This window comes from Carassius auratus, chromosome 10, assembly GCF_003368295.1.
Source record: "Carassius auratus strain Wakin chromosome 10, ASM336829v1, whole genome shotgun sequence".
Classification (NCBI taxonomy): domain Eukaryota; kingdom Metazoa; phylum Chordata; class Actinopteri; order Cypriniformes; family Cyprinidae; genus Carassius; species Carassius auratus.
The window spans coordinates 19,212,806-19,237,615 of NC_039252.1; the positions used below are offsets into that span (position 1 = coordinate 19,212,806).

The 24,810-nt window shown below is 37.6% G+C and overlaps 1 protein-coding gene across 5 annotated transcripts in view; it reads right to left on the reverse strand.

Annotated features, from left to right (window-relative positions):
* The window catches only part of LOC113110191 (cAMP-specific 3',5'-cyclic phosphodiesterase 4D-like), a 185,677-nt gene that overhangs the window by 46,143 nt on the left and 114,724 nt on the right, over nucleotides 1–24,810 (reverse strand). The window contains exon 1 of one of the 5 annotated variants that reach the window (XM_026274240.1): nucleotides 14,926–16,052. The exons of the other annotated variants lie outside the window; for them this stretch is intronic. Within the exon in view, the coding sequence (XP_026130025.1) occupies nucleotides 14,926–15,011 (86 nt within the window). The 5' untranslated portion in view covers nucleotides 15,012–16,052. Of the gene's footprint in view, nucleotides 1–14,925; nucleotides 16,053–24,810 lie in introns of those variants that run through there. 5 annotated transcript variants of the gene reach the window in all.

The following is a 24,810-nucleotide window of genomic DNA, read 5'->3' on the forward strand; positions in this document are numbered from 1 at the left end:
GAACGCAAAATATTTTCAACTGAATTTAAGACCCATTTTTCATTAATTTGAACCAAGACCACGAGCAAAAACTACAAAAACTAATTTCCAAATGACAAACCAGAATATCTTCAATGAATAGGCCTTTGAATGTTTAGAAAAAAAATTGATTTAAAACAACAGATAAAATGACAGGATGAACGGTTGAACAATAGAACGATAGTTTAATGGAATTATGGAAAGATGGATCAATAGAAAGATATGATAGATGGTCAATACAACAGCTTCCTGACCGATAACAGACTCCGAGTAACTGAGGAGTGGCGTCTGTGAAACCGAGACTTGTGAACAATATAGCTCACTTAACCGGGTTTGTCCTGTTGATAGTGAAACCGTGATTTATGACTGGCTGACATCACTGAACACTACACCAGTAAGCTGACTGATGAATGACCAGTTCTACTGAACTACACAGGCTGTTACAAACCCCAGGAACAGAAGACACCAAACCTAAGTAAATCCAGATGTCTTTGAGAACTGGACATCAGATCAGTGTGTCCTCTGAAAGCAGCAAAAGCTTAGGACTGTTGGCCCAGGGTTTCTTGGGAAGCACCGCTGGAATGTTTTTCTTAGATCAAGTTAACTAGCCTCTATTTCAGCTCAGATCCACAGACTGGATGGCCTAATAAGAAGGTGGTGCCCTCATTTATATGGGCTTTTCATTTCAACACCACATGCTGGTTTGGTCAAGCAGGTACAGTTACAGCCACCGGCAGATACTGTAGCAAAACGACCATCCACTGACATCACAAGTCACATGACACCTGGGTGAAATGCCCATCCCTGCAGTATACATGGGTCAAACTTATTTAAAAAGGTGCAAGGGTGAAAGACGAGGCATATAGCCAGGGCTGCTATCCTAAAGCTCTTCAGTGGATCAAGGCAGGTTCAGTTTGACGGATGTGACTATGAATGCTGTGAAACAGGTTTAAATATCTAGATGAAACTGAGCTATAAATATCAACAGAGTTCTGACTGCACTTTTGAAAAGTTTTAACACTCTAAAGCCAGACAAATGAAAATGTAATTTTTTTTTTTTTTTTTTTTTTTTTTAAGTTGATTGCTGAGTATCATATTAATTGACATATTGTATCAGGGTTTCTGCAGGATTTTTAAGCTTAAATGTAAGACCTTCTTAAGACCTGCACAAATAAAATTAATACCACATGAGCGGGGTTGGGTAATACCTATAGTAGCATATTAAACTGTAAAATTACTATAAAAAACAATTCACAGTTCTCACAAAAACAAAACATAAAAAAAATACTAAACTTTACATTTCAGCTTTTAAACCATTTTTAAGAGTCAAAAGTATTACAAAATTAATAATTAATAAAATCATTTAAAATTTAATTTTTCTGGGATTTTACCGATAACAGTAATTAAAAATATTTAGCTATAGACTGTGTTCTCGTGCCGATATCTTTTCTCTAATTGTGCTAACTGCTTGCTCCTGAATTTTTTTTTTTTGTGGTTGTGATAATTTGACATGCATTTTTTCTTGCAGTGAAAGAACGCACTATAAATGTGCACGCATGCGCACTAGTCTAACCTGCTACTTCATCATGTAATCCATGCGTGCACTCTGTAGGTGTTTTGTTTGCTTTTCGCGATATACTGGGTAGTATCAAATCACACATAGTTAAAACAACAATTGCAATATTATTGCAGGATCAGCAGACTACATTGCACATCCCTATACTTTTTAGATTTTGATAATATATTGTCTTCTAATCGATCCACCAGTTCACATTTAAAGCTCTGCGTGTTTGCAAGTTAAAAACATTGGTTGATTTTCGCATTGGTCTGAACTCTGAACAAAACAACAGTTTTATTGAAAATGCTCATTCATTCTGCCAGCAGGTGGAGCATTTCCCCGGTAACAGCAGATAACAAAGCAGCACAGCACCAGTTTGTCTTTCCATTTACCCAAGATGCTCTTCTCATTAGAGCAATGTGGTGAAGACAGACGCCACTCATCCTGGAAGCCTGTCGGTGGCCCCCTGTATTAAAAGGGACGGCAGGTTTAATTAGTGACTGCCATGTGGCCGATCACCTGGGATGAGAGAGTTACTGTCGGTGCGTTCTGCCAGCTTCAGCGTCTGGGCTTCTGTCGCACTGCTTTAATAATCCTCTCCACAGGAGACGCTGCTTTTACTCCCTCTGTGCTGTGGCATCTGCAGGACCGCTTGGAAAGCGTGCCACCGGCAGTCTTCTCATTGAAGATGCCGTGTAGCACATTTTTGTCACAGACAACACAGAGTCTGTCAGGTCAGGTAGAGTTTAGCATCACAGCCCCTCTGCGATGGCGATCGTAGCAGGTTATTAATAGCCCTGTATCTTTAATAAGTTTTCCTTGTTTGCATTACCAACAAGTTCACATTCTTTAAAATAAAGTCTCCAAAAGGGGACCATAGAGCCTTCTCAGTGAACAGGTCTTAAAATAGCCAATATTTTTCTTAGTGTGAATACCAAGAACCTTTTCCAGTATAAAGAACCTATTATGGAATGGAAAGTTTCAATGGATGTTAACAGAACAGTTCATCCAAAATGTTTAATTTGATGAAAATTGTTCTCACCCTCAGGCCATCCGAGGTGTACTGTACATGAGGTTGTTTTTTTGTTCTTTTTCCAAGAACAGTTTTGGAAAATGTATAAAAATGTATCACTTACTCACTAATGGATGCTCTGCATTGAATGGGTGCTAGGGCTGGGCGATATATCGAATATTAGTGATAATATCAGAATAATTTTGACAACGATGTAAAATTTGAAAGTATTGTGAATATCGATTATTTAAAATACAAGCATACTTTCCCGAAAGAACACGCCAAATGTCAAAAAAATGGAACATGTTATTGCAGACTGCTCTATACTCCTCTACTACACAAACTCTCATGAGTATGGTTGCCAGATATCAAGAGTTCAAATCCCCTAATCAAAGCTTTGCTATTACATAGATACTTTTTCTTCCGGGTGTTTTGCTTATTTTAAGCAATCTGGCAACCATGCATATGCAAACGCTCACTCCTCATTACGGAAGTGCTGCAGCAGATGATCTGAAAAACAAACAAGCTGGAGTTTGGCATCTTAATGAAAGCATCATTCATCCGGTCTGTGTTCTGTCATGAGATCTTATATATTTATATTTTATATTTATGCCACAGAGCTTCTTTTAAACCAGAGACAGAATATATAAAAAATAAAAAAATCCTTATCCCAGTTACATTATTTCCCCCAGTTTTTTTTTATTATTTACATGCAAACATAAAGATATATATCGAATATCGTAAAAAAAAAAAAAGGACAATATCGAGATTTTTTTTCATATATCGATATATACCAGCCCTAATTGGTGCCGTCAGAATGAGAGTCCAAACAGCTTATAAGAACATCCCAATAATCCATACCACTCCAGTCCATCGGTTACTGTCTTGTGAAGCCAAAAGCTGAGTGTTTGAAAGAAACAAATCCATGATTAAGACGTTCTAACCATTGCCTCTAGCCAAAATACCATCAATTATGAGTCCATAATACATAATAAGGCTTCCTCCAGTGTAAAAGTCAAAATCTACTGAACATATTTGTTTAAAACGGTTCTAGACTGTTTTCACTTGTAAATGGTGCTTGAACAGTTATTTCTGCATATTTCTCGACAACTCCTCTGGAGAAAACAATGTTATGTGTATCTAAATATTTTACTATGATGGATTCGTTTCGCACAAACACACTGCTCTTCCCTTTATAAGACATTCAGTTATGGACTGGAGTCATGTGGATTATTTGTGGATTATTGTGATGTTTTTCTTCTGCTGTTTGGACTCTCATTCTGACGGCACCCATTCACTGCAGAGCATCCACTGGTGAGCAAGTGATGCAATGTTACATTTCTCCAAACTTGTTCCCATGAAGAACCAAACTCTGGCGAGTACATTTTCATTACATTTCCATCTTTTAAATGTTCCTCATAGAACTCTAGATGCCAATAAAGAGCCTTTGTTTTTAAGAGTGTATTTTCAAATCGTTTCCATATACAGACAATGAGAAACCGAGCTTAATGTCAGACACCAGCTATTTTGGGTACAAAATAAATAACATGAAACAGAGACGGAGGGTATTTTAAGGAAAAACATTCTTTGAAATCCAAATGAGATTAGGCCTCGGGAAAAGAGGTCATATTCTGCAGAGAAGACCACCTGTGCCCGCACGGAGGACTAAACGAGAACAAAAGAAGGTTAAGCCACCTCATCCCCTTAAATACCCTCAAGTGCGTCACAGATAACAGTGCAGTAAACACGTTTCTAATACACACAGTCATGCAGAACTCTTGCTGATCAAAATTTACATAAATACATATGCATTCAAGAATTCAAGTCGGTGTTAAGAAATGCTGCATGATAAATCATACCTCCACGTGAAATGTTCTCTACTATCAACATTTCCTGTGATCTGTTTACATCTGGAAACATGTTTCTAAAAACAACATTGCCAGCTGAAAACTACTGCAAAGTTCCCTGAGGGCCTGAAATCTTGTGCATGAATGTCCGCAACCTCAGTACCAATTAAGAATTAAGATCCTCCAAGCTAAAGGGAAATACAAGCAATTATGGGCCAAAAAAACCTCAGTGAAAATGTGAACAGACACAGGGTTTAATTGAGAGCAAAAGAGTCTTTGTAAAGGTACGCCACATTATTCAGGTCATCAAGCACCCTGTCATACCTTTATGTGCACTTCTAAAATTGTTCAAAAGTTGTTCATTAGAAAAAGTGAATCGCCTCCCTATATTTTTTTCAAATGACTTTTCTTCCTTTTTTACAACTTATATAACTTGACTAATTCTTTACCCATATTGCACCAGTGATTCTTTGGGAAAGGATGTACATTTAGTCATTAACAACATGAATAAACAGAGTTGACAGTTTTCTAGATACAGGATATTTTTTCACCACAGCTCATCATTGCAAAATGACAGAATGCCAACACGTCTTTCAGAGTTATAAAAACAAACGTACAGCGCAAATCATGAGCAAATGACTTTAATGAAAAAATCTGTCATTCACTGGAAGGGTTGTGTAAAAAGGGTTGTGTAAAATTAGGGATGCACCGATCAGGATTTTTCATGGCCGATTCCGATAGCAATTTTTTACAAGCAAACTGGCCAGTTCCGATACCGATTTCCGATTTTTAAAAAATCTTTTAAGCAACAAACAAGAAAGAAGGAAAGTGTGCATAAACAAGATATTTGGTATTTAATAGGCCAAACTTTCTTTTGGCTATTGAAAACAATAACTGTAACCATCCGAAATTAACAGTAGTAACTGCACAGTAAGTAGACTACATTTAATACATACATAGATCCTACAGACATCAGCATTTAGCTTTTGTTTTTGAATTGGGTTGAAACTACAGAGAACTGGCCTTAAATAAAAGATTAACTAAGATTAACCATGTGAAATTAAAGGCAACAACTGCATAGTTCTACAGTCCAAACAACACAATCAATACACATTCAATAAGAGGTTTCTTAATCAGCATTCAGTATTTTAGTTTTTAAGGTAACACTTTAGAATAAGGTTCCATTAGTTAATGTTAGTTAATGTATTAATTAACATGAACAAACAGTGAATAATACATTTATTACTGTATTTATTAATCTTCGTTAATGTTAGTTAATGAAAATACAGTTATTGATTGTTAGTTCATGGTAATTCACAGTGCATTAACTAATGTTAACAAGCACAACTTTTGATTTAAATAATGCATTAGTAAATGTTGAAATTAGCATGAACTAAGACTTATAAATGCTGTAGGATGATTGTTCTTGCTTAGTTCATGTTAACAAAGTAGTTAACTAACATTAACTAATGGAACCTTATTCTAAAGTGTTACCGTTTTTAAATTTGGTTTAATAAACAAACAAAAAAAACTGGTCTTTACCAGTGAGACTAAAAGTATGCTATATAAATACATTTTCCAAAATGTTAAAATCAAATAATGTTGGTGCGAATAAAACAAAGATTCAAAGTGTTTTATTCATCCAATAAAAAAAAAAATTAGGGTAATGATTCACATCTGTATTTTTTTACTTGAGCCAATGAAAAATAAATAACTTATTGTCTCAAGTAAAAAAATATAGCTGTGAATCCTAAAATGTTTTAATTGGATGAATTAAACACTTTTTTTCAGTGTGCTACAGCAGGTGATTTTTAAATCAAATTAAGTCTATGTAATTTCAAGGTAAAATAAAAATAATCATCCTAATACAGAACTGACATTTATCTCTGGCTTTTCAAACGTGTATGCAAGTTCTACTTTAAAAAAAAAAAAAGAAAAAAGTCACAGTTTAGTCCGTTTCATTTCTCATCCAACATGTGAGAAGTTGATCTTAACATCTCTTCACGGTCTACTCATGTTCAGGGTGCGGACCGGTACAGTATAGGCTTCTATACTGTACAGCTTCTGTGCGCAGGAAAGGGGCTCTTATTTGTGCGCCAGTACACCAATGGCTTTTCGCTTCCTGCTAACTGTGCCTCAGACATCAAACTCTGCATTTCCAGTACTAATTGGCTGCCTGTGTCCTGCACACAGATTTCTAAATACTCTTCCACACAAATGACATAGCGAACGATTACAATGAAGTCTGTTCACGCGAGCGCACTTCCGGAAAAATCGGCCGAGAAAAAACCAAAATCCGTCCGATTACCGATCGCGTATTTTAAGCAAAAGCCGTCTGGTTCCGATTTATGGCCGGTCAACCATGCGTCCCTATGTAAAATAATGTAAAAAGTCTCATAAATAATACTATATTATACTATATGCATATATAATTACCTTTAATTTAATGTACTTATAAGTAATGGTCGACTGATATATCACCAAAGCCGATATATCGGCTAATATTTGGCACTTTCAAAATAATGGCATCTGCCGATAAGTTTTCCTGTTTTGCAGATGCATTTGAGGCAGTATTTTTATTTTGATGGCTCTGACAGACACCACTTGTGTGCTGTATGTAAAATGAATGTTACCTTGGCTTTATTTGGAAAAAAAATATGATTCCCAATGCAACAGTGCCCTGTTGATTATAGTGTTTACTTCCTTTATTATTATATTTTTTTTGTTAACTATTTATTTATTTGTGAAAAATACTTTGTAATCTAAAGTATGTTTAACACATTTTTTTAATCCATTTTCAAATTAAGATGTCTTAAATATTAATTAAAATAAAAACAATTATATCATATTATATCAGCCATCCTGCTTTCCAAGATATCCGCATCGGCTGGGGGATTCCTGGAGCCTCTAGTCTCCTTTATTTGCAATTTCAGTATCAACAGTTCTGACACTACATGTCTGTAGGGTCTTTCGGTCTAATCCTTTCATTTTCCACAGTGCAGCGGATATGAAAACAGCTAGCATATATGTCTGTAGTATTAGCACATGGCTGAGGTAATGGGTTTTACCATTGGAAGTGCATTACAGTAATGCTAATCCCAACAAACTCTACCTTTGTGATGTCACTGACCTTCCCTTAGCCATTGGTATGCATACACATGGGACGTTCCAGGGATGCCCTGTCTCAGGGGTAAGCCTAGGAAGATCTCCAGACGTCACAAGCAACGCTGCCAAGTCTTTTTATAGCACTGAAGATTGCATCGTGTCTGCTGTACGATTACTACGTCTCATCCTCAGGGTCTAGCGTCACTTGGTTATGTAATATGAGATGTTTTGGATCAATATTATATATAAAAATTTTGATGCACACACACACACAGCCAAACGTCAAATGTTATTTGCTTTGAAAATACAAGTAAATCCCAAAGCCTTGCTAAAATAAGCATTTAGTTGCCAATGTGCTGTCTGCAGAAATGCATTGAGATCTAGTGCATGCAGACGAGGAGAGGAGCTGCTAAGATCTGCTGATTCAGCTTACGTCTGCACTGTGAGCGATATTAAATAATGGCCTCTGCTTCTTCAGTCTGACCTCAGGGTGCTGCTGCTGTATCGCTGGGAAAGAGGAGGCAATGCAGTGATGTGTCACCTTGCTTCAAATTCCACAGTTAATCTACAATGACACATCTTTCCCAGTTAATGTAATGTTCATGAATATCTGTGTCATTCAGGCTCTTTTTAAAAGGTATAAAAAAGGACAAATGTAAAATATATATAACAGGTTTATTTGACTTTCTTAAGGCAAGACTAACACATTTTATTATAATTCCCACGAGCTGATTAATCACAGTACATTAAAAGTTTTCCGAAATGTTATATGTAAATATTCAAAACAAATATGATCTAATTAATAATTAAACTAATTTGCATGCCTTTCCAGCACATAAATCTAAGCACTGGAAAAAGTCAGGATAAAAATTCTTGTTTCATTTTCATGAAGTCAAACAGTTCAAAACTGTTAATAGCCAGAAGAAGAAGAGAAAAAACAACTTTGTAAATTAAGTCTTCAGATGCAAATAGATTAAAAATTTTTATTCTGGATGTTTATGTTCTATAAATCTGAAAGGAGATGTTATGGATGCAATGGTTTTGCTTTAAGCATTTATGGAAACTCTAAATGCATATGAATTCATCATATATATGATGGGAGAACACCATTAGCATGATTTAATCTCTGTTTTCTAGCATGCACTAAAGTTTAAACGCACACAGAGAGAGAGAGACAGAGGCGGTCTCTGGTGTGCAGCATCTGTGTGTGTGTGGGTTATTTATTATCTAGCGTGGCACACACTCCAGGGAAGGTGCTCAGGGAGCTTTGGCAGACAGCATGCAGGAAATATCACAATGTGAAATGAACCGTTATAAAACTACTACAGAAGAGCAGAGGAAACTAATGGGTGGCATGTCGCTCTATGAGCGATTCCTAAACAGATGAATGGAGTAAATTTACAGTTACACAGTACGTACAGAATGAGTCACGAAGCATTCAAGGTTATAGCGGCACTGCATATTAATAAAGCACAGCGTATTAATAAAACAACACATTTCTGAACCAGAAAGCTAATCAGCGTACTGCTGTCTTGAGTACAGCCACCACAACAGTAACAGAAGAATGCATGCTACATACATGCAACCAGACACATGATTTAATGTACTGGCCGATATGTATTTGCGTACTTGCATAAAATATGTTATGTAGGTGTCATAAACTGTGAGATTAAAAAAAAAAACACTGTAAACTCACCACTGGTCAATGCTTCATTATTTTGCTATACTGCTTTTTGCAGTAATTGATTTTCCCAATTAGCGATAGCAACAAAGGTGCAAAGGTCATTCAAACAAGCTTACATGCATGAAGACAAAGAATAGATGAGTACAATCAAGTGAAACCAAACTGAATAAGGTGATGCATGCTAACAAGCTCCGTCCTTTTTAAGCTATTCAGTAAGTTAATTCCACTGATTTAACAATGTAGCATCCATAATTCATCTGAGGGCATGTAACCTCCTCAATATTTCCTGAAAAGTATTCAGAAGCAAACAAAAAATTAGCTTTCTTCATGCACAAACAAACATAGTAGAGGAGCAAGCATTCAGTTCAATAAGAGTCAATGCAAACAAACTCATAACTCATTGGATAAACTCAATTTAATTGAGGGTAGGATTTCCATCCAATAAATATTCGTAGCCCCAACTTATTAAAAAGTAACTCGTGCAGTGAAATATAATTGAGTTAGGCCAACTCAAATGGATCATATATAGTTTAAATGAAACTGATACATCGATAAAGGGATTTTTTTATGCTTGTTGAACTCAAACTAAAACATTTAACTAGATATTTAATATTATTATAATTTTTTTCAATAAATTGAACAGTGTTGGAGAATCATTTATTTGAGTGAATGAAATGTGTGTATTTGGCTGCGAGTGTGTGTGTGTTTCCAAAAAAGACTGGGATTATGTGATTTTGGGCTTAATCACACAGTAATGGTAAAATGCTTAGAATTCCTACATTGTCCACAGACGTTCGCTGTTCTCTCAAGTATTCCATTCCATTTAATTCCATATAAATTCTGCCCTCACAAAACAAAATTCATTTCAGACTTGATGCATATGATATTTCATATTATTATGATAATTTGAAGTCCAGAAAATAAAATAAACTATTAAACAACATATAATATAATTTAATATAATATCAGTTTGTTTGTTTTTCTCATTCATGCAATGGAAGTCATTGGTTACCAAAAAATATTCCCAAAACCTTGCTTAAACAATTTTAATTCTTAAACATTTAGCTGCCAATGTGCTGTCCGCAGAAATGCATTGAGATCTAGTGCAAGCAGGCGAGGAGAGGAGCTGCTAAGATCTGCTGATTCAGCTCACGTCTGCACTGTGAGGGATATTAAATAATGGCCTCTGCTTCTTCAGTTTGACCCCAGGATGCTAACATTCAGGTTTGAGTAAATTATCACATAATTTAAAAATTTTGGGTGAACTATCCCCCAGTTTTTACCTTTTTTTAAATGAAATAATACTTTAATTAAGAAATGAAATCTGCCAGCAGGTGGTGGTAAATGTCTTTGAGTCATTAATTTGATTCGTTCAAACGGCTGATTAATTCACTAAACTGCATTTAGGGAGCTTTTATCCTGCTTCATATTTGTCAACAGACACCAGTATGAAATGTAAGATTATGTACAGGTATGGGGTAGGGCTGCACGATGTGCCGTTAAAGCATCGATATCGCAATGTACGAATCCACGATAGTCACATCGCAGGATGTGCGATGTAGGCTGTCGTAGTTGATCCGTTATTCATTAACTGTACGGGCCAGCTGCTCCCCGGCCCTTAACGAATGTGATTCGCGGATTAATTGCACAGCTTAATCATCATAGAGAGAAAGTTTATCATTGACAGGAGTGAAAACCACATGCAAGTTTAACAGGGCATAGAGAGCACGCGCGCGCGCGCGAGAGAGAGAGAGAGAGAGAGAGAGAGAGAGAGAGAGAGAGAGAGAGAGAGAGAGAGAGAGAGAGAGAGAGAGAGAGAGAGAGAGAGAGAGAGAGAGAGAGAGAGAGAGAGAGAGAGAGAGAGAGAGAGAGAGAGAGAGAGAGAGAGAGAGAGAGAGAGAGAGAGAGAGAGAGAGAGAGAGCACGCGCGCGAGAGAGAGAGAGAGACAGAGAGAGCACGCGCGCGCGAGAGAGAGAGAGACAGAGAGAGCACGCGCGCGAGAGAGAGAGAGACAGAGAGAGCACGCGCGCGAGAGAGAGAGACAGAGAGAGAGAGCGCGCGAGAGAGAGACAGAGAGAGCGAGCGTGCGAGAGAGAGACAGAAAGAGAGCGAGCCGTCTTCAAACAACACGAGCACTGTCTTGCTCTCTTTCCCTAGCGCATTTTAATCAATTGACACGATGGTGTCGATGTTTAAATAATTTTAAATGAAAATGTATGTGTGCTCACCCCATTTTTGTTTGTAAGAAAAAACATTGCGATATTTTATTTTTCTGCTATATATATTGCAATGTAATTTTTTCCCAATATCGTGCAGCCCTAGTATGGGGGCAGGTCCACTGCGTTAATGGAGTTAAAATTAGGGATGCACCGGTTGACCGGCAATAAAATATGAAAAAATATGTGATCGGCAATCGGCCGTTTTTTTGTCTTTTTTCGGCCGATTGTTTTCTGGAAGTGCTCCCGCGTCTACATTTTTTTATTTTTTTTTGAAAAGTATAACTTGCATATGCGTTTGAAAAACCAGAATTAAACGTCAGTTCTGTATAGGATGATTATTTTAATTTTACCTTAACATTACATTTACTAAAAATCACCTGCTGAAGCACACTGAAAAAAAGTGTTTCATTCATCCAATTAAAAAAATTTTAGGGTAATGATCCACATCTATATTTTTTACTTGAGCCAATGAAAAATAAATAACTATTGTCTCAAGTAAAAAAATATATATGTGAATCATTACCCTACAATTTTTTTAATTGGATGAATGAAACACTTTGCATCTGTTTTATTCGCACCAACATAATTTGATTTTAACATTGTGGAATAATGTTTTTTTTATAGCATACTTATTTAGTTTTACTGGTGAAGACCTTTTTTTTTTTTTAAACCAAATTTAAAAACTAAAATACTGAATGCTGATTAAGGAACATCTTATTGAACGTGTGTTGATTGTGTTGTTTGGACTGTAGAACTTTGCAGTTATTTCACATGGTTACAGTTAATATTTTAACACAAGGCCAGTTGTATATAGTTTCAACACAATTCAAAACAAAAGCTAAATGCTGATGTCTGTGGCATCTATGTTTGTATTGAATGTAGTCTACTTACTGTGCAGATACTGCCAATAATTCCAGATGGTTATGGTTATTGTTTTCAATAGCCAAAAGCCAGTTTGGCTTATTAAATAGCAAATAAAAATTTCCTTCTTTCTTGTTTGTTGCTTAACCCCTTACTAGTAACCCCCCTTTTTTGGCATGGAGACAGAAATTACATACCCAAAATAAAAAGGTTTCTGCTCATGATTCTTTAGATTAAAAAAAAAAGAAAAAAATCGGAAATCGGTATCGGAACCGGCCAGTTTGCTTGTAACAATTCGGTATCGGAATCGGCCATGAAAAATAATCCCTAGTTCAAATATTTTAATTTCAATTTTTTTTTTCAGAACTAATTAATAATATAAGAGTTGACATTGCTGAGAAAGTCACGTGTTTACCTTTCTTTCTTTGAAAGCACACCCTCTCTTCTATTGGTGATTCAAAGAAAACGTGTCTAAGCTGACTTGTCTGTTTTGCAAACAGAAGCAAATGAACCTTGTCTTTGTTCGGTTTCTGTAACTGGGACGAATGCTTGCATAAACTTGCCATGTTCTGCTTGTGATATACGTTAATGTTTACTTCTCATTGCAAAAAAACATCATAATTAGTCTATTTGTACAATTTAAAAATCAAGCAAACATGTATGCTTGTAAATGCAAAAGGCTGAAGTTGGTTGAAATAAGAAGACTGTGTTCCTCTTACCAGCGGGGAAATAAGCTTTGACATGTCTTGACCTGAAAAATGCAGCTGATGTATTACTAATCTGCTGAAAATACTGCACTGCACAGAAATGTTTGGTTTTCACATTGAACGTCAATGGAGTTCTGCGCTGCCTTAGGGAAGACAACTGAGACAAGAGCTCTGTCTTAAGGCTATAACACACAACCTTAAAGGCAGCAGGTTCCTGATCTAAACTCAACCCTGTAGTTTCTGAATCCTGAAGAGTGCAGAAACACCAGCTGAACGGTTTACCACCCATCACACAATGATCTCTTCTGAAATAATAGGCATGTGTAGGTGGAAGTGAAAAAATAGGTGAAAGTTTGCAAACGTACACACACACATACACAAGCATCGGTTGCATACTTTCAGTTCTCACAGAACAATACCATCTTACTGTAGGGTGGGAAAGAAATCATATGGTGCTTTCACAACTCGCAAGAAAAATGCTAATTACATATCTGTTTTCCTTCCAAATATTTAGGAAGCACTGTTGGTACATGAACTAAACCAACACCAAAGGTCTGTTTAATGTCATTTGTCATGTGCTAGTCAATGCAGTGCTTCTTTTATGACGCCTTTGTTCAAGTTGACTTAAGGAAAATAAAGTGTGACACTCCTTCATGAAACTAGAAACACGGACCTCCTTGGACCGAATCCCTGTTCATGTGCCACACTAATGTTCCTGTTAGCTCATTTATCACCATAGTAAAGCAGCATGTCAGAACGATGCCATTATAGATGCCGCAGAGCCCTAGAGAGAAACAAAGCATGAAACCCAAAGCACGCCGCTGTCACGTCTGATTCATTGTGGCACTCTTTTGTTTTTTGGGTTTTCCACAACAGGGTGATGACACCATAACCTGCTGTTCGTATTTGGGTGTTGACAGCCTCAAAAGCTGTTTGGAGAACCCATAAGGCCCATAGTCCTTAAAAATGTCTTTGGCCACACGTCACATGACGGCATCGCAGCAAAGGCCTAATAGTATTCTGTACTGTATAACAATAACTATATGAGTATCCACAGCAAAGCACAATAACAATCTGTTTATAACAAGCAAGAGCTGCAGAGAGTTTTATCTGCCACTTTAAATGCTCAAGCTCAAGTCGAAAAAGGATTGTGATTGGCTGTCAATATTTGTATTGTTAATCAACTGGAGGAAAAACATCATCAAAGTGACTCCAACAAACTTGATCCTCTGTTTAATTGTCATTTTTTTCTCTGTATTTTGTCGTTTTCCACTCCATTCTTAAATCAAGATACATTTATTTGAGAAGCAATATGACAAGTTGTCTTGTTTATAAGAAATTGACTTGAAGGGTTTATGATTAAAACAACTTCAAAAACAGATATGTTAATTGGGTATTAAAACACATTTCGCTTTGAATTAAGTATACATTTTTGTTCAATTTATCAGAAAACAAGATTTTATATCTTTAATTTGGATCTTAAGTAAATGTATCTCGATTTAAGGATTGTTAGATATTTGGAAACACAGCAGAATTTTTTTTCCAGCATATTCAACATTTAATGCCATGACATTATGACTTTCTGCTTTGATATAAGGTCTTAATTTATTAAATTTGCAAATTGTTAACTGTTATGGTTCTTGGTGTGAATAAGCCTTCACAGGCAAGAATACTTTTGATTCCCTATGCTTCTCAAGCATGGCTTACCATCAGCTCCTTTCCTCTTACTACGCTGACGCACTGATACTTACCTCAAGATTAAGACAAACCTACAAACAAATATGTGGGAACCTCAATGCTTTGGTGTGTAAACAGTCGTGGCCTACCAACCCTAGTTCCATGGAATGCAACAACACACTAGACCCATTTATTGTGTGAATCCATTCAATTGCAATCCATTTGTCACTACTCACCATATCCAGGAATGCCTTCGGAACGGGAAATTGTTGACGTGCATCATTTTTTTCTCCCTTCCTGTGTAATTTCGGCCGGTCTTCATTTAAGCAAAGGTGTGGTTCGGGTTGGCTCCTCTCTTCTCAAAAATAAATAACTCTTATGCCGGCCTCGTGATAGCCATTATACACCCTACTTACATGCCTCCACTTAAACCTGCTCCAAGCATCTCTGAAACAAGAAGTCCACTTGGAGCAACGAAGAGTACATCATCTTGGTATGCTATTCCACAAAAGAGTCTCGAGAAGACACTTCACCCATTTATAAATGTACACAGTGTGTAAATCAAATTTTAAGGCAAGAAAATGGCATGTTGGAGAAAAACTCAAGGGTTAAGGGGTTGTTCCATAGTAGTAAAGCAAAAATAACAAACACAGAGCAGAACGAGGGTCCTTCCGCTGCCTTTTGTGTGGGATTTGAAACTCACTGTGGTACATCCACATCGTGAAGTCTCGGCATTAATAACCGTTTTGGGAAAGCACTTCATTTGTACGTCTGAGATGCACAGCGGTGCCCCAAGGAAACCCAAAGGTGCATGCCATCCCTTTCTGGTGCATACTGCCCAGATGCCATGTAGAGACTGGTCCGATCAGTAAGTCCTGGAAATTTCCCTCCCAAACAAAAGAGTAAGTACTCCGCTCCTGTCAAGCACCACGTAAGCGATTGATCCTCTTAGTGCGGACGGCTCTGATTAATTCAGCGGTGTTTGCTGAAGGAATGGGTGGAGTAGCCGTAGGGATGATATGCAAGAGCAAGGCAAGCTGGAGAACAGAAAACAAACCAAGTGTCACCACAGGGTTAACGGCGTTCCTGCGTCTTCCCATCTGATCCCGGCCGACATCACATGAAGGCAGAGTTGGCAGGCGGTGACAGCGGTCAAGGTGCTGTAAGAATCCAATTAATGCAGTGAAAGCAGCACATGCTAAACCTCTTGACAATCCCTTATCTTCCTTGCCCAAGGGTTTCTCTTTCTCTCTCACTCTCTTCACTCTCAGGCCGATATAGCAGTTCCCAGTTCTTTTCCCGAGACCGTTTGCTCTCTCTCGCTCTGCTGCAGCGCCTGCTCTGGGCTGTACAGGGTGTGTGTGTATGTGTGTGCGCACTTGGGAGAGACTGTGTGAGTCGCTGTCTGTGTGTGAGCGTCAAGGGGCCCCACAAGGGAAACTCTGACTGGCCGACAAAACACAGAGCTAAATAAAGCACACGCCTGACAGCTGGAAGAGCCTGTTTCTGCAGCGAGGTATTAAAGCTGATGATATCTCAAAAGGTCAGAAGCAATGACAATGATATGACAACAAAGGAAAGAGTTAAGAAGATATACTGTGAGACAATACTGTCCTACAAGCATGCTCAAACATAGCCTGGGCTGCCTAGGGTATAAGGTACCAGAACAAAACACCATGTTAACGTTAGAAACGCCCCATGGGAAAGAAAAATTATAGAGGAAATCTCTTATAAATTTCGGATTTGCCACTTCAAAGTCAGAAATCACAAAGAAAACTATCAGAAAAACCCCATGGAATAGAGAATAATAAAGGTTGTCTCTATTTTATCTCTAGAGTTTTCTCATGGATGGCATTTAGAGAGAAAATAAAACGTCTCCTGCTTGAAAATTGTCTCCTTTTTTCTCCTAAAAAGTTTCAGGAAGAGATCTTGATAACTGTCAAACTGTGCTCAGATTTGTCATATCAAAGTCCGAAATCTCAGTGTGATCACAAATATTTCTCATCAGTTTCTGCTAGGGATGCACCGATAAGTAAATTTTGTCCAATACGATAACCCATAATTCCTTAAATAAGAAAGCAGATAACCGATATGTTGGCAGATAAATCTAAATCCACATTTTTACATAAGCCTGATTACCAAACATAAAGCAGCCTTACAAATAAACAAAATAATGCTTAAATAATGGAAACAAGTTACTGGACAACATTACTTATGTGTAAAAAAAATATATGGCGTTAAGACAATGGAGTTTGTTGAAAGAGGACAATCATGTAAGGACTATAGCCAGATATATAGTCAAAATTATGAAATATTGTCATTATTAAGAGTATTTGGCATTTCCAAATTCATGTAGACCAGTTATTTTCTGGCTATTATTATTAGGTTTCTTTTATTTATTAATATTACAAATAATTTGCTTCGCAACAATTTGATAGCACAATACCGCATAACAGACACGTAGTGACTCACAGCCTTTCAGGCAAATAAAAAATTAGGCTTTTAACAAAAGTGCAGCTTTATTTTATGCACCGAATTTCAAAAACAACCTGTTCAACACAAATAATGTTTCTTCTCATTGTTTTCACTATGTTTCGGGCCACAAGAGAAACATTAAAGAAATAAATTAAAACAGACATACCACATATTAAGAGATTAATCTCTCGTCGTCTCTGAGAGAATACTAGGGATGGGCGTTTTCCGCAAATATCACATTCGAATATTTGAGCTCACAAAAAAACAAATATTCGAATATTTATTTAATTTAAGTTTAATGAAACAGACGTTATTTTTCAGCAACATTTATTGTTTCCGTCATTTTGAACAAGCTTAAACACAATAAGCTTGAACATTACACATTGTGTTTTGTAGCTGAAAACCTTTAACAATGCGTGCAAACAAACAAAAGTACAGATTAAAAGAAAAAAAAAAGTGAACAAAGAAAAAACGTAAAGCAGCTTGCAGCAATTAGGCTATTGTAGAACGTAGCCTACACTTAACTTTTAAACTTTTAAACTGTCAGCAAATCTTTTTTGCTTTTTTCTATTTATTTACATGTTCTTGTTAAGAAATACGGGCATGTAAACAGGATCTGGGGAAAGTCGGCTCCTTAGTCTGTTAACAATAAGGCCGGCCGCAGAGAAAACGTGCTCTGACGGCACAGACGTTGGCGTGACTCACAAATAACGGTGTGCTAAGCGAATAAGTTGTGCGAAGCGCTTCGTGTTTTCGTTTCACCACTGAATGGGATCCTCATCTGGTGGAATACATGGCTCCAGCAAGAACTGTTCCCACTCGTCTCGGCTGGACTCTCTGTAATGATCGCTGACGAACTGGCTCAGCAGCACAAGCCCCACCCCCGATTAATCGATTAATCGTTTTTGAAACCCATCGATGATCGAAATGAGAAATTTGTAAGCTGCTGTTTGAGCTGCGTGAGCTGAGCTAAAGATGATCACCAGCAAACTGAAGCGCTCTATTAACCCTCTATAGGCTATAGCTTAACCAAACACATTTTATATGAGAAAAATCTAATTTGTGTATAAAATAAACACAATATTACAATGTACAATTACACAAAAGAATGTAAATGCACAAGCGAACTTAACTGTGCTAGTTGTGTGGATCCGTTGTGGGTGCGCTTTTTGCCTTAACAACGCGCTAATACACAGACAAACAAAGATTCAGTCACATTATTTTACAGTAGCTAATAATCTCACTATAAGATTACAGACTTGCCCTGCACATGTTGCAGTTCACTGTATTTTTGAAGTGTTTCCAATGATATTTCAAGCAATTAAAAACCATGGTGAACAGTGCAGATCTGAAGTGTCTCTGCAGGAAATAATGCATTATTTATCAGCTATAAGATATCCTCTAAATTCTCATATCAGTTCGATAAAGATAACTGAAAAAATTTTATTTATCGGCCGATACCGATATGGTGGCAGATATATCGTGCATCCCTAGTTTCTGCCAAGATCAAATTAAATGAGCTGATATTGACATTTTCATTGAAACTACATGTGAACAGTTGATTTATTTGCATCTGAGGAGAAACATCTGAGACCAAGTTAATACTTCAATGAATCATTTGAAAACTCTCAGCATTAACACTAAGCACAAACTCGTGACTGTGTCATTACCATTATTACACACTCAAAATATATTTAATTTTTAAAACTGCCTGTATTAAATAATTACAAATGTTGCCCTACTAAATACCTTCAATACTTTTTTTCCTGTTTAACTGGGAAAAAAAGTCCACTGACATATAATTTCCTGTGACATAATTCAATTTCACCTCTAAATCGTTTTTATGCAGGGCCTAACACAGCGTAATGCCTGGTCATAAATAAAAAATATAATTCTGACATAATATACATAATAGCTGCTGAGAGAATGCTTCAGATGCCACGTGTGACTGATGTCTTATTTGGTTCATTCAGCTGTTTGAACACACATGCACATCTGAACCAGCCACAAAACTGGACACTAAGTGCACATTTCATGATTCTCTGTGCTCTCTTTATACTGTACCTATCAATAAAAGATGCAAAAATTATTTTGAGTTAATAGCATAAATGTAGGATGCAAGTGTAAAGAAAAAAGAAAAAAAAGGGAGAAAAGGATAAAAAAAAGCTGAAACTTCAGTAATAATTTGGGATGCAATATAAAACATTACATTTTAACACAAAAAGCTGAGTCTTGGTGTCAAAATAATTATATTGTGGCGGCATACATAACTACATTTTCATTTCCTTTTAAATGCCATTTAGGTTATTCTGGGTATTCTAGAGAACTGAACTAGCAAACATACAGAATTTCCAATTCCAATTTGAATGTATGGAAGTAAAACTTAAATAAAAAAATGTAGAAAGACAACTAGAAAAGCAAAGTTTGGATGGATGAAAATGAGAATTTTTTGGTTATCTGCATCTCTAACAAGATTTTTTCAAGATGTAGTCCTCAACATCTCTTTCATGAACGTTTACTTCAGCTGAGATTTGTTACATAAGCTCTGTGGCCTTATATTACACGCAGCAGACGCTCAGGAATTACTTATTAAAACCTCAGTCTGGCTCAGCGCTGGGCATAAATGTCACTTTGTGTTTTCTGCAGTCAAGCGAGAGCCTGATGCCCACAGTCACTTCAGATCAATGTGAACACACAATCCGCACAGAAGCGCCGGAGATCTCCAGTGACCCCAACCGCTCTGCTGCACCACACAGCCAGCATCTTACCAACACACAGCACAGCTTTCTTTCATCTCTCATGCAAACTCATCTTCAAAACAGATCTGCGGGGCTCGTACCTGCTTATGGTGAGCAACTTTGAAATTGTCAGTCATTAAACTAAAGTCATGATAGCTATAAGGAAAACATTTTAATTACATTATTATATTAGATAATATTACATTACATAAGAGTGCATTACATAATTCTTTTATTATTATTCCCAGTAAAAATATTTGCATCCATATATTATATTTATGTGACTGAGAGGCGTGGGAATGGAGAAAGGCCGGTGGAGTTAATGAGAATGCGCGACACCTGAGCCACTCAACGGTCGAGTCCCACGGAGGAGCTCTGGAAGGATAAAAGGAGCAGTGTTGACAGTGTTGGACGAGAGAGGACCAGGCCTGGACTTTATTTTGTGTTTTGGTTCAGTTTGTGCGCGATAGTCATCCGCTAGGGGCTGTCATGCTAATTTGTGTTTATTTTATTATTAAAGTTTTGTTTAAATGCTGGTTCTCGCCTCCTCCTTCCCGAACTACTACGTTTTTTACAATTATATTATATTATATTATACATCTTGAACTTAAAAAGAAACATAAAATGCAACTTTTGGGAAGACCATTGGTAATTCGAACGAATCTGTTAATTGAAGTAAGTGGTCTGAACACAACAATCAGCTGAAATAAATCCAGTTTCTATTTCAGTGCAAGCCTAATTTGGCTAAATATTTGTCTAAGTGCACAGGAAATACTTCACAAATTACTAAAATGTTAATTTTTTGGGAACCGTTTATGACCTCGGGTGAAGTTCGTAATAGACACTATCCACCTCTCCTGTTCTTCCTCAGGGCCCAGAGAACAGTCCCTGGGTGGAAGATAGAGAGGTACATATTTCCTGCTGAAGGCCCTCATGGCTCTATCTGCTGCTTTAGTGTGTCTACAATCTACAGCCCTCAGTAGAGCCTCTGACTATCTGCCATCCTCTGCCTGCAGGAACATGGCCTGATAACACAACTACACACCAGCACACACACCAATCAGCTAACCTACTCACATTTCTGGGAGGGACTTCAGCTTTCATAAAAATGCTCAAACTTCTAGGGTCAGTAAAACAAATAAAGGGTACAACTAAAATATCCAAAAACCACTAGGCTAGTGTTATATATTTTGTCCAGCTGATTACTAACAATATCTCTAATGTTTTCAACTACTTGTAAATCATGAGAAAATGCCCATTTTAAACAGTGACACGGGGCAGTGCAGTCGCCCATCAATGACGTTAGTTACCCTTTGTTACCGCCTTTACTGACGTAGAAACCACATGACAACAGTGTCGTGGACAAATGCGGAAGTAGTGTCTAGCGTCCAGCAAACCACCAGCTTGCTTCAAGCAGTTACTTATTTACTTCTTCTTGCACGTTTTATGGTGGATTGTGTTGCTTATTTATGGAACATAATTATTGTTTACCATCTGCCGTCTGTCGACAAGGACAGCTCCCGTAAACGTAAGCGTACAGGCCAACCAAACGACCCAAGAAGAGTTTGGGACAAGAGGAGAGAGAGAGCGAGGATCAATATCAGTGTTGCAGTTTCTAGATGGAGAGAGATTCGCAAAAATCTCGCTTGTGTTTTACTCGACAGGCGAGTAGTTTTGATTCGTATCTTTACACAAAACGTATGCTATTATAACGATCAACAAGATTAGTATTGAGGTAGCATACACACCAAATGCGGGGCATCGCGTCTCTAGACCCACGCAAGGATGCGTCTGATCCATAGTCGGATCGCGTCTTTGCATTGACTTTGTATGTAATCTACTCGCGAAAATCGTTGAACTCACGTTTTCTATTTATGCCCAATTATTGTTTTTGTATATATTGTGTATATATTTGTTGAACAGTGATAATCGTTTTCATATCATCTGACTAAACAGTAATCAATTATTTAGATAATTTAATGTCAAACTATATTTGCTGTATTGTATTGCAATGATGCAATATGTAATGGTGGCTGTAACGATATGAACTTCCTAATCATCGGGAAGAAGGAGGCGGGAACCGGCGCACAATCAAAAATCACTTTAATATTCAAAAATAAACAAAACAGCGCGTCAGCCCCTCACGGCGACTGATGCGCACAAATAAAAGCCAAAACATAAAATAATGTCCCAGGCCTGGTCCTCTCTCGTCCTTCACGGTCGTCGCTCCAGTTTTATATCCTTCCATCTCCTACGTGGGACTCGATACTGGCGGTGGGGCGCAGGTGTAGCTCATCTCCAATCACTACACCCGGCCTCACTCCTCGTTCCCACGCCTCTCGGCCCCGCCCCACTCACCACAGTGGCATGTGAAAATTGTCTTTTTCAGACACTTACAAAATCAAGTATTGGATAGGTTTTGTTAGGTACTGTAGCAGCTACAGTGTAGCTATCATAATTTTACATCATAACCTCACAATAAGAATTGTGCTGTCAATACATATGATGTGAAAAATCATTGTAGATCCATGATTTATCTTTCCGTCTGATTGATTGCTGTCAGCGGTTGGGTAGAAGACAACAAATCGCATCATTCCACACTCCTCCTTAGCGTCATCAAACCACGCGATTGTTGTTTTGGTAGTGTGCCCTCTAGTGGCAGGTCCTACAACCTGTACCTTTAATCAAAAATACAGTAATATTGTGAAATATTAATACAATTTAAAATAAATGTTTCCCATTTGAATACATTGTAAAATTTAATTTATTCCAGGTGACCAGATCTGAATTTTTATCATCATCACTCCATTCTTCAGTGTCACGTGATCCATCAGAAATCATTCTGATTTGCTGCTCAAGAAAATATTATTACTACTGAAAACAGATGTTTACCATCTAAGCTCTTAAAAGAGGTGCTTCCAGAAGTCATAGGTCCTCTTCTGACTATTATTAATTCCTCATTGTTATTAGGACATGTCCCCAAAACCTTCAAACTGGCTGTTATTAAGCCTCTCATAAAAAAGCCACAACTTGACCCCAGAGAACTAGTTAATTATAGACCAATCTCGAATCTCCCTTTTCTGTCCAAGATACTAGAAAAGGTGGTATCCTCACAATTATATTCCTTCTTAGAGAAAAATGGTATATGTGAGGATTTCCAGTCAGGATTTAGACCGTATCATAGTACTGAAACTGCTCTCCTTAGAGTTACAAATGATCTGCTCTTATCATCTGATCGTGGGTGTATCTCTCTATTAGTTTTATTGGATCTTAGTGCTGCGTTTGACACAATTGACCACAACATTCTTTTGCATAGACTTGAACACTTTGTTGGCATCAGTGGAAGTGCATTAGCATGGTTTAAATCGTACTTATATGACCGCCATCAGTTCGTAGCAGTGAATGAAGATGTATCATATCGATCACAAGTGCAGTATGGAGTACCTCAAGGCTCAGTTCTAGGGCCGCTACTCTTCACGCTTTATATGTTACCCTTGGGAGATATCATCAGGAAACATGGTGTTAGCTTTCACTGTTATGCTGATGATACGCAGCTCTATATTTCCTCGCAGCCCGGTGAAACACACCAATTTGAAAAACTAATGGAATGCATAGTCGATATAAAAAATTGGATGACGAGTAATTTCTTACTGCTAAATTCAGAAAAAACAGAGGTGTTAATCATAGGGCCTAAAAACTCTACTTGTAATAACCTAGAACACTGTCTAAGACTTGATGGTTGCTCTGTCAATTCTTCGTCATCAGTTAGGAACCTAGGTGTGCTACTTGATCGCAATCTTTCCTTAGAAAGCCACGTTTCTAGCATTTGTAAAACTGCATTTTTCCATCTCAAAAATATATCTAAATTACGGCCTATGCTCTCAATGTCAAATGCAGAAATGTTAATCCATGCATTTATGACTTCAAGGTTAGACTACTGTAATGCTTTATTGGGTGGTTGTTCTGCACGCTTGGTAAACAAACTACAGCTAGTCCAAAATTGAATGAGCTCCTTTTACATTATACTCCTCTACGTCCGCTACGTTCTCAAAACTCAGGCAATTTGATAATACCTAGAATATCAAAATCAACTGCGGGCGGCAGATCCTTTTCCTATTTGGCGCCTAAACTCTGGAATAACCTACCTAACATTGTTCGGGAGGCAGACACACTCTTGCAGTTTAAATCTAGATTAAAGACCCATCTCTTTAACCTGGCATACACATAACATACTAATATGCTTTTAATATCCAAATCCGTTAAAGGATTTTTAGGCTGCATTAATTAGGTAAACTGGAACCGGAACACTTCACATAACACCGTACTTTCTACATCATTAGAAGAATGGCATCTACGCTAATATTTGTCTGTTTCTCTCTTGTTCCGAGGTCACCGTGGCCACCAGATCCAGTCTGTGTCCAGATCAGAGGGTCACTGCAGTCACCCGGATCCAGTACGTATCCAGACCAGATGGTGGATCAGCACCTAGAAAGGACCTCTACTGCCCTGAAAGACAGCGGAGACCAGGACAACTAGAGCCCCAGATACAGATCCCCTGTAAAGACCTTGTCTCAGAGGAGCACCAGGACAAGACCACAGGAAACAGATGATTCTTCTGTACAATCTGACTTTGCTGCAGCCTGGAATTGAACTACTGGTTTCGTCTGGTCAGAGGAGAACTGGCCCCCCAACTGAGCCTGGTTTCTCCCAAGGTTTTTTTCTCCATTCTGTCACCGATGGAGTTTCGGTTCCTTGCCGCTGTCGCCTCTGGCTTGCTTAGTTGGGGTCACTTCATCTACAGCGATATCGTTGACTTGATTGCAAATTAAAACAGACACTATTTCAACTGAACAGAAATGACATCACTGAATTCAATGATGAACTGCCTTTAACTATCATTTTGCATTA